Below are 10,554 nucleotides of genomic sequence, written 5' to 3'. Positions count from 1 at the left end.
GACCTTTCTACCCGCCCTGCCCGGGGCCGCCCTGCCCCGGGGCCGTGTGCCCGGCTGCGGAGCCAGGAGGGGCCCTGGGAGAGGCCCCGGCCGCGGTGGACGAAGACCCTGCTCCTGGCCCAGGTGCCCTCCGTGGGGGACTCACAGGGCGGTGGGCACGGCTTGTTCAGTTAAGCACCTACTTCAGCCCGGCCAGTGTGGCTCAGGGGCTGAGCGTCGACCTATGTACCAGGAGGTCACGGTTCGATTCCGGTCGGGGCACATGCCGGGTTGTGGGCTCCGTCCCCAGTGGGGGGCGTGCAGGAGGCAGCTGGTCAATGATTCGCTCTCATCATTGATGTTTCTCTCCCTCCCTCTCCCTTCCTCTCTGTAATAAATAAGAATATATTATATATAAAAAGGGCCTATTTCCACAGGCTCCATCTGGGCAGAAGGCAGGAGGGCAGACCAGGGCTCTGGGCTCTATGGGACAGGGGTCAGGGGTCAGTGAGCGGCGGCAGGGCGGACAGGGGGCCTGGCACCTCACCGTTACCCACGGGCAGCCCCACCTGCTCTCTGTGGGCCTCTGTCCTCCGCCCTTCTCGCTGGGGGTGGGGTGGCGGGGGGAGGCCCAGGCTCCTGCCCCTGCCCTTCCTCCAGACACTTTGGCCCCCACAGGAGGCCCCGGTCTGAGGTCAGGCCGTGGAGTGCCCTGCCCAGGCAGGGCCGTGCAGTGTGTGTGTGTGTGTGTGTGCGGGGGGGGGGTGGGGGGGGGGGTGGGGGGCCACCCAGGCCAGGCAGAGGAGTTGATCGGCCCGAGTTTTGTTGTCGCCGGCCGCCCTATGACCTGCACGGCGAGCGGCAGGCGCCCCGCCCCCCAGGGCTTGTGGACCCCAAGCTCTAGGCTCGCGGGGACCTGCTCTCAGGGGGAACAGGCAGGGGTGGGTGCAGGGAGCCGAGTCCAGGGGCTCCTGGGAGGAGACAGGGAAAGGTGGGCGTCCTGGCAGCAGGGCCCCCGCAGAGGGGGCGGGCAGGGTCATGAGAGGCGGGTGGCAGGAGGGGAGCAGGGACAGGAGCCCCTGTTCACCCCCAGGGGTCGGGGGGCTGAGTCGCTGCTCTGATCCGGGAGGCCCCTGCCGCGGGCCATGCTGGTGGCTGGGGTGGTGCGCTCCCCGGGCTGGGGGCAGTGCCCGAGGGTGGAGGGAGGTGCGCCCCAGCCGCGTGCCTCCACTTTCCTGCCGGGAAAACTGAGGCCAAAGGAGGAATCGATTGGAACCAGATGAGGCTGTTTTGCTGGACACTTTGTTCCCGGCCCCGCCCGCAGCCTGGCTCAGGGCTAGAGGGACCCGAGGGGAGGCCCTGGCCCGCCCAGCTCGAGCCCCTCTCTGGCCCGGGCAGCCCCTCCCTGCTGCACAGGGACCCGCTGCCCCCGGTCCTGCCCACTCGGCCGCAGTGCAGGGGTTAAGTAAACAGGCGACTTGGCAGGGCGGACCCGGGGCTGGGGGACCTGGGCACAGGCCGAGGGCTGCCGCCTGCCACCCCACAGATGCCGCGGGGAGGGTGCCCACCGCCCAGGCCTGGCCTTGGCCTCCGCCCAGTGCCCTCCGCAGACCGTCCACCGCAGGCCGCGCTCCCGCGGGCTCCGGCCCCGAGAGTAACATGGACTTGGACGGGCTGGCAGACAACTGCAGGGCTGAAGCTAACAACAGGTTTGGATTGCAGTCTGCTCGCCAGGAAGGGGAGAGAGGAGCGGGAGGGAGAGGGCGAAGTGGAGGGGAGGAAAGCAGGCGGGAGGCGGGAGGCGGGAGGCGGCCGGGGACCAGCTACTCCAGGGGCCTCAGGACCGCCCCCAGCAGGCGCTTTGCGGCCAAAGGCTGAGATGCACCTGGGGACGTGGCTGAGCCCTGAAGCCTCAGTTTCCCCTTTGGGAGCCACCCCGGTCAGGAGGAGAGTGGGCTCTTGCTCTGGGGCAGGGACACAGGACATGTACACACGCACACATGCACACACACTTCACAGCAACACACACACACCACGCACACACACACACATGCACACAACACGAGCACACACATCACATATACACACCCATGTGCGCACACACCACGTACACACACACATGCACACACTTCACAGGAACACACACACACCACGTACACACACACATGCACACAACACGAGCACGCACATCACATATACACACCCATGTGCGCACACACCACATACACACACACATGCACACAACACGAGCACGGGCATCACATATACGCACCCATGTGCGCACGCATCGCACGTACGTGTGCACATACACACAGCACACAGAACGCGCAGTGTGAACAGAATGGCCGCCTGGAGCTCTGAGGCTTCGACGCCAGGCTGGAAGCTCTGGGAAGCGGGAGCAGAGACAGGCTCCTGTGTGGGGTCCGGGTGGGGAGGGCAGGAGCACAGCCGGGACAGGACTGCCCCCCAGTGAAGGTTGGAGCCCCCAGGGCGCCCTCCTCGGCTGGTCTGTACCCCCCGCCCCCAGGAGCGTCGCCTGCCCTGGGCACCTGGGAGTGAGTGGGCCCCGGGCTGTGGTCCTCGGGAGGAGCCGTGACCCCCGGGGCTGCGTGGCCGCATCACCCTCACCGCTGCCTCTGCGCCCAGCTGCCCTCTCCGGGAAGGACCCTCCTGCTGGGTGTCGGCCCCACCAGCCCAGCAGGGCCCTGTCTTACCCTCTTTCCAACACGGTCTCCTCACAGGTGCCCCGTGGCGTGGGCTTGGGTTCCGGCCCAGCACCCCGACTCTGTTCCCCACAGGACACCGCCCGAGGGGGCCCCCTCCCACTCAGGACTGGCTGACTGGCCCCGTGGGCCTGGCACCCCCGGAGGTTCTGGGGACGCGTGGAGGGCAGAGTGTGGGCTTGCCTCCCTGTGAAGTCAGGCAGCACCCGCCCTGCCATTCCCACTCGGGCAGGAACCCCAGGAGGGTGATGGGATGGGGGAGGGGCGGGGGAGGGTCAGGAAGGCTGGAGGGACAGCGGGGGCCAGAGCCCCACCCCAGGATCGTTAGGAGCTGCCACCTGTTGGGAGGGGACTGAGCTGGACACTGGGGACAGGAAGGCCCGCATGGCTGGTGGGGGGGCAGCAGCAGAGGAGATGGTGGGGGTGGGAGCGGTGGGCACCTCCCGGGAGTGCCCGGGTCACTACGAATGCCAGAGGGTCACTGTCCAGGAGGCAGGTGGTGGCCAGGCAGGGCTTGGAAATGAGGTCCCCATCTCTCAGCCCCCAAGCTGCCCCTGCTTTGGGGGCTCCTGGGGCGGGGGCTGGAGGCTGTGCCAGGCCTTGGCTTTGGCCTGCGGACCTTGGCAGTCCCGGCCGTCGACGCCCACCCTCCACAGGGTGAGGAGCCCTGGTGCCCAGGTTCCTCCTTGGTGGGTGGTCCCTGCTTCCCAGCTGTGCCCTCCGAGCCTCCGAGCCGCCATGTTTCCCAGGCAACGGGTTCAATCCAGCTTGTCTGCCTGGCGCTCACACAGCCCGGCTCCAGGCGGGCCGTCCTGCTTGGCACACACAGGCGGCAGGTGTGGCTGAGCGGCAGGAGGCCGGGCTCAGGGAGGAGGCGGCCCAGCCCTCGGGCTCAGACCGGCGCCCGGAGTGGCTGCTGCGTCGTCCTGACATCTCTGAGCTGCGAGCACGTGCCCGCTGGCCGCCACTTTCACTTGGAAATTGAAAGGCATCGAACCGTGACCTCCTGGTTCAGAGGTCGACGCTCAACCACTGAGCCACACTGGCTGGGCCGAGGGGGGGCGTGGACAACCCCAGCTGACTCCAGCCGGGCCCCTGGAGCATCAGAGGCAGACCTGTCCCTCACCTCCCCCCCTAACCCCCACAGTGGGAGCCCGGGGAGCACCCACCCCCTGGTCCTGGACAGTGGAGTTGCCGGGGAGGGAGGGGGCCCTGACCGCTGGCTGCGGGCATCACCCTGGTTCTGGACCGGTGCCTCAGAGGGGAGGGGCCTGGCTCACCGCCCACAAGGTCTCCATGGTGGGCGAGGCCAGAGCACACGGTGAGGGCCCGCGCCGGGCGCTCCGGGTCCGCAGGGCCCTGCCCGACACCCCTGGCCCCTGGAGCACTTCCTGCTTGAGGGGGAGGCGCCTTCTGCAAACACTGAGATATTCTCTGTAAACGTGAATCTCGGCTCCTGAAACCTGGTGTCCGCATCAGTCCCAGTGAGGCTCGGTGCCGGGCACCTGACAGGTGGCTCAGAACACGGAGCCTTTTAATCAAGTTCAACTTTTAAACTTTCTCCAGCCCGGCCACGACCAAGCCACAGCCACAGCCACGACCACAGCCATAGCCATGGCCACCGCCACTGTATCTCCCAGGGACACGGGAACCTAGGATGAGGGGGGCTGCCAGGGCGCACATGCTCCTGCCCCACCTCCTGACGGTCCCTGTGAGGCCTGGGGGGGCGGGTGGCAGCTGTCGGAAAGCACAGCGAGGGGAGGGGGCTTCCTGACGGCCCACACCTGCTGCGCCGGCTCAGGGCAGCCCAGCTCCCTCTGCGGAAGCGCCCCAGGCCCCAGGCTGTAGGTCCCCGTGGGGAAGGGGGGGTGTTAATCCTCAGCAGCCGGATGAAACCAGAGAGGAGAAGCCCAGGCTGACTTTTACGTGCTGCTTGGGCTCTGCTCTCCCCAGAGCGCCAGGCCCCCAGGCCTCTGTGCCACCAGTGCAGGCCTGGCTTGGGGTCTGGGCCCCTCCTCTGGCATCCAAGGAAGACTGGGGGCCCCTTCTGTGCGAAAGGCTAGAGCGAGGCGCTTCCGGGCCCTGACAGCCCCTGGGGCCTGCACTGCCTGGGGCACCGGCCTCCGCCCAGCCCAGCGCCCTGGTCCAGCTGAGGCCCCTCCCTGCTCCCGTCCTGCCCTGTCCCTCCGCAGACAGGCCTGTGAGGTCCGTAGGGGAAGGGGCCAGAGTGGCCAGCACGCAGAGGACCCTGGCGCTTCGTTCCGGGACCAGATCAGGAGCAGCGGCTCCTCACCAGGCGTCCCTGCAGCCTCCCAGCCCGGGAGCTGGGCACACACGGGCCGCCACCGCGAGGCTGGCAGGGCCATCCTCTGCCTCAGGGAGGCCTGGCGCCGCCCTCCTGGACGTCCCCACGCTGGCGTGCCACGTGGTGACACTTCCAGGACAGGCTCTGAAGCCAGGGCAGCTGGGACCTGGGCAGGGAACCCCGGGCACAGCTGTCGGGGAGTCCTCGGTCAGCTGGCACCTGCCATGGCCGGACGGTGCCCCTCACCGTCCAGGGGCCTGAGCCAGAGCTCCAGCCACAGCCGACTGACTCGCTGAGGGGCTGTCCTCCAGCCACCGGAGGCTCTGGGGGAGGGGCCCGGGGAGCCCCTGCAGAATGGGTGCAGAGCGGAGCCCCACTGCTGGCTGGGGAGACAGACACGGCTGAGCCCCAGCCCCCAAGTGACAGCTGCTGTGTCCACATGGAGCAGCCGCCCGCCTCCCACCCTTGCACACCCTCCCGGTGTCCTCATCCCAGGGCCACCTCAGGCCCACTGGCCGGGCTCTGCCAGGTCGGGAGTGGCAGAGGGTGCCTGGGCCTCTGCTGCCACCAAGTGGCCATCCAGGGGTGGCTGGGTGATGGGCCGCCCGGAATCAGGGGAGCCCCGCCCAGGCCCTGCATCCCCAGGCCCCCCAGGCTCTCCACCCCCAGGCCCAGGCCCTGGGCTGTGTCACCCCGGTGGGAAGGCCAGCGGGGTCTGCAGAGCTGGAAGCTGAGGCTTGGCTGTCCCGCAGGCGGGAAAGGGGTGAGGGGGGTGGGGGGGCTCTGATTGGAGGGGATGGGGTGGGAGACCCAGCGTGACTGCCTGCCCCGCCTCCTCCTCGCGGGCCTCGCTCCCGCCGCGCACCCCTTCCTCCGCGGAATCATGGTTCCTGGGGGATAGGACGCCCCCCCCCCGCCGCCCCCGGGCCCGCTCTGCGGTGCAGGAGGGAATCCGGCCTCAGTCTCCCTGAAGGTCGGGTCGGGACACCTGCTCTGACTGTCACAGAGGCCAGGGCACCTCAGGGCCTGCGGGCAGGCGAGGGCCCCGGGGGACGCGATCCAGCGCGCGGGCGGGGGAGGTCGGGTCAGGTCGGCGCGGGGGTGGGATCCGCTGCGCCCGGTCCTGCAGGCGTCCGAGGGGGGATCCAAGGCCGGGGTGGATGCTCGGTGGAAGCGGGGCCAACATTGGGGGCGGGGCCAGGGCCGAGGGCGGGGCCAGTGTTGGGCGGGGGCGGGGCCAACATCGGGGGCGGGGTCCCCCGGCATTTCCGCCGGACCCGCCGGCTCCGGGAAGCATGGAGGCGCCGCGGAGGCCTCGGCTTCGACTGAGCCGCCGGAGGCTGCCCTCCGGGGGCGGGTGAGGCCGGGGTGTGGGGCCTCAGGGGGGCAGGTGGGAAGTGGGGAGCACCGGGTGGGCGGCCCAGTGTCCCTCCCCCACGTGCGTCCTGGTGCGCGCCCCGGCCCGCGCCTCCCCCTGGGCTCTCTCCCCGCCCCTCCCGCCCCGGCCCGCTCCTCCCGGCTGCCCCCGTGCCCCGCGCGGACTGCCCCCCGGCCGGTGCCCCCCTCCGCTGACCCTCGGTCCCCCACCCGGTGCCGCCCAGGCCCCCGAGGCCCCGCCCCGGGCCCCTGGAGGACGGCGAGCGCGCGCGGCTGTGGGCCGAGCTGGTGCGCACGGCGAGCGCGGACCTGGGTGTGGACGGCGAGCTGCCGCCGCTGCCCGCCTTTCCCGCCGAGGTGCGTGCGCCGGGGCCGCGGGTGACGGGCGGGGGTTGGGGGGGAGCTCCGGGCGGATCGCCGTTGAGCACCCCGCTTCGCAGGAGCCCAGGCAGGACCCCGAGCGCACCGCGCCCCCTGAGGCCTTCACCGTGGGACCCGAGACCTTCCCCTGGACGCCCTTCCCGCCGGCCCCGCGGAGAGGAGGGGGCTCCGGCTGCTCCTACCGGCTGCTCCGCGGGGCCGGCGGGCGCCCGGGGTCCCCCGCCCCGTCGTTGCCGGGATGCCCCCCGCCGGAGCCCCGCGAGGTGCCCCAGGTCCAGGGGCGGCCGGCAGAGGACGGGGCGCAGACGCTGCAGAGCTGCCCCATGTGCCAGGTCGACTTCGCACCCGGGTGAGTGCCCTGCCCTGGGCGTCCCCCTCTGCTGCCACCTGGGACCAGCCACGTTTAGGCTAAGAGGTGCCCGAGTTGGGCTTTAGACTTTCCAAGTAACTTATTTTGTAAAAGAAATGTATTTTTATTGACTTCAGAAAGGAAGAGAGGGGGGAGAGAGAGAAACATCAATGATGAGAGAATCATGGATCGGCTGCCTCCCGCACGCCCCCCACACACTGCATCCAGCCCGCAACCCGGGCAGGTGCCCTCGACCGGAATCGAACCTGGGACCCTTCAGTCCGCAGGCGAAGGCTCTATCCGCTGAGCCAAACGGGTTTTAAAAATCCAACATCCATTGTTACTCCTCGTTCTCAGCAGGGAGTTGGAATCCAACTTAGCTGAGTTAACTGCCCGGCTGTGGGCTGGGTGTCACAGCGGAGGGCACAGCGGTGGGAGCCATGGGGTTGTGGTGGGGAGAGGACCTGGGCAGGGTCTGGGTCGGGTGCAGGGAGTGGACAGCAGGGTTTGGACTGGACCTGCTCCCGATTTTGCGTGGCCTCGTCCCTGCACTTCCAGAAGCAGGAACAGTGAAGGGTGACACAGGTTCCAGCCAGTGATCCAAACGCACAGAACAAAACCTGCACAGGAAGCTCTCAGGCACGATTGCTTTCCTTTTTTACTTTTAAGGGTTTTTTAAAAATTGACTCTTAGAGGAAGGGAGAGGGAGAGAAACATCCATGTGAAACAGATCAGCTTTCCCGGAACCGAACCAGCAACCTTTCGATGCCCTGGACGATGCCCCAACCCACCGAGCCACTCGGCCGGGGCGGACACGGTTTCTCACTCAGAGATGAAACCCCCGGCAAAAGTCAGAATCGAGGCTCCTCTCTGACATCTTACTGGAACCAAATCTTTAGAGTCTGGTGTTGGGGGGAGCTCAGATGGCACCCCTTCAGCATCCCCTGCCCAGGTCCAGGCAGTACCCAAACAGCGTGGAGTAGAGACGAGAGGGCTGGTGTGGGCGAGGTGGCTGTCCTGGGGGCCGGGGGCGGGGGTGCTGTGACCCTGCCCCTCGTGTTACTGCGAAAGGTCGTCCGCAGCAGCTGCTGTGACTCTGGCTCCCGCGATGGGCCTGTCCAGGCCGGAACGTGGCCAGTTGATCGTTGTGGTCCTGGCAGTGCCTTGGCCGGGAGGCCCCTGCGGGCAGGGAGAGGGCGCCTGGGCTGCCCGCAGACCTCCTCCCTGGCGTGGCCACGGTGTCCTCGGGCCTGCAGGGCTCTTGGCGTCTCCCAGCCCCTCGATGGGCCTGAGGTGGGCTCTGCCACTGCTGGAGACCAGCCTGACCAGGGAGCTGTCGGGCCTCCTTCCTGCGTTACCTTCGCGGGCAGATGGGCTCTCGGCTCGGCTTCCAGCAGCTAAGCAGGCGCCAATTCCCCAGGGGCTCAGGGTGCCCCAGCCTCGGACGCAGGAGGCTGAGAACGCGTGTCCCACAGGGTCTCCCGATGTCACCTGTCCAGGGCGCACTCAGCGCCTCTGACCCGAGAACAGGACGTGGAGAGGCCGTTCCTGGTTGGGGCGACCCCTCCTCCCAGACCTCCGCTCGTTTCTGACCGGCCAGGGGGACCCTTGGGGTTTCTCCGTCCTCGCGAAGGGCCGGTGTGTGCAGTGGAGGCCCCGGACAGCTGCCTCCGTGTGGCAGGGCCTCCCTCCCGTGAGTGACCGCCCCACCTTTTCCTGACAGGTTGGCCCAGCTGGACATCGACAGCCACCTCGCCCAGTGCCTGGCGGACAGCACGGAAGACGTGGCGTGGTGACAGCCCGCACGCCGCTTGCCAGGACCACTGCCCTGCACGCAGCCCGTGAGAAAGCCGAAGCTACACATTAAAACATGTCACTGTGGCCCGGCCGGCGTGGCTCAGTGGTTGAGCATCGACCTGTGAACCAGGAGGTCACAGTTCGATTCCCAGTCGGGGCACATGCCCGGGTTGTGGGCGCCATCCCCAGTGTGAGGCAGGCAGCTGATAAGATTTTCATCATCACAGAGGCAGAGCTGCCTCAAACTGATTGTCAAACTGCAGTGGGAAGGCCAGAGAGAGTTGGGGGGCAGGAGGGAGGGGAGTAAGAGATCAACCGAAGGACTTGTATGCATGCATATAAGCATAACTAATGGACATAAGACACTGGGGGGTAAGGGAGGGTAGGGGTTTGTCAAGGGCGGGGGGGAAAAAAGGACACTTATGTAATACCCTTTGTAATACTTTAAGCGAAAAAAAAAAAAAAACAAAAAAAAAAGATTTTCATCATTGATGTTTCTACCTCTCCCTTCCTTTCTGAAATCAGTTAAAACATATTTTAAAAGAACACACAAAAACCTGCTTCCTGGAAACACTTTTAAGGAAAATAACAAGAGTAAGCGCTTTCATGAAGGTCTTTAATGATGTGTAGGAACAGCGGCCCCGGCTGTGGTGGGCGAGTGTCGGCCACAGGACAGCGGGGCCACGGCCCTGCTAGTTGTACGAAACCACAGGACGTGGCGACCAGCCACAGGCCGTCAGGAGGGGTGACTCCAGACCTCAGGCAAACGCAAAACGGCTGCGTGTAGCTCCCACCACCGAGCACAGCGCTCCCCACACTGTCCGCATCAGCCAACCCTGACAGGGGTGCTCCCACGGACACATCCAGGGCCCGGTGCTGCCCTCAGGGCACCCGGCACAGTGCCCTGTGAGGAGGAAGGCGCTCCCACCGGCCCTCGCCAGTCCCGACTGACCGCTCAGCTCCCATCCAGGCTCTCCTGCTGGACACCCGCCGGTGGGGATGAGGCCCGGCCAGCTCTAGGCTCTGCCCTGTGCTCCAGGTCTTGGTCGGCGTTTCCTGGCGACACCGGGTCTGGCGGACACAAGTCTCCATGATGCATGAAGGCTGCTCTGCAACTGGGGGCGGCCGAGACCCCGGGGTGGGGACAGGGCGGAGCCTCGAGTTCCTGCCGCCGTTGCCCCAAGCGTGGGCTGCACAAGTGCGGGTGAGCTGATCTGCTCCACGACGGCAGCCGCTTGGTGTTCGCTGTTCCTCCCATCATCTCCTGCCCCAACCGCCAGCCCCGCCCCACGGAGGCGCAGAGGGGCCTGGGTGCAGCCGTGCTCTCGTGGGACGCTGGGGGACTCGGTGTCCAGCTAACGTGCTAGGGACTTAAGAACCCAGAAGATTCACCTCTTTCTAGAAAACCTTCGGTTTGGCTTGCACGCGGCCCCTTTACCCGAGGAGGGCGGTGCGGGGACGCTGCCGCAGGCGGGGAGCCAGCCCTGCTGGTGCCTGCGGTTCCGGGTCCTTCGCTCTACGCCTCGCCCGTCACACACACATCTTAACTGTCCTAATTCTGAGCATCGCGGGAACCAGCGGCACCGACAAAAAACGTTCCCCCGAATCTAACACGTAACACAAGACATCAGGTAGGCACTGCG

At 67.1% G+C, this 10,554-nt stretch overlaps 1 protein-coding gene across 1 annotated transcript; it reads left to right on the top strand.

Annotated features, from left to right (window-relative positions):
• Positions 1-6,291: 6,291 nt before the first annotated feature.
• Positions 6,292-9,294, top strand: FAAP20 (FA core complex associated protein 20). Its single transcript, XM_070403880.1, has 4 exons — positions 6,292-6,364; positions 6,609-6,741; positions 6,825-7,114; positions 8,838-9,294. Exons 1-4 carry the CDS (start codon positions 6,303-6,305, stop codon positions 8,908-8,910), a joined length of 558 nt encoding a protein of 185 aa, XP_070259981.1. The 5' UTR covers positions 6,292-6,302; the 3' UTR covers positions 8,911-9,294.
• Positions 9,295-10,554: the final 1,260 nt, after the last annotated feature.

This window comes from Myotis yumanensis, unplaced genomic scaffold (assembly GCF_028538775.1).
Source record: "Myotis yumanensis isolate MYYU_CA2020_CCGP unplaced genomic scaffold, mMyoYum1.0.hap1 SCAF_2, whole genome shotgun sequence".
Lineage (NCBI taxonomy): Eukaryota > Metazoa > Chordata > Mammalia > Chiroptera > Vespertilionidae > Myotis > Myotis yumanensis.
Note: the sequence above shows the minus strand (reverse complement) of the source record. Positions and strands in the feature narration are given on the sequence as shown.

Excerpts from the sequence above, each read along its gene's own strand:
- FAAP20 (XM_070403880.1), top strand. The coding sequence starts at position 6,303 with ATGGAGGCGCCGCGGAGGCCTCGGCTTCGACTGAGCCGCCGGAGGCTG. Across the intron at positions 6,742-6,824 it reads TGCCCGCCTTTCCCGCCGAG|GAGCCCAGGCAGGACCCCGA; the intron begins GTGCGTGCGCCG and ends CCCGCTTCGCAG. Across the intron at positions 7,115-8,837 it reads CAGGTCGACTTCGCACCCGG|GTTGGCCCAGCTGGACATCG; the intron begins GTGAGTGCCCTG and ends TTTTCCTGACAG.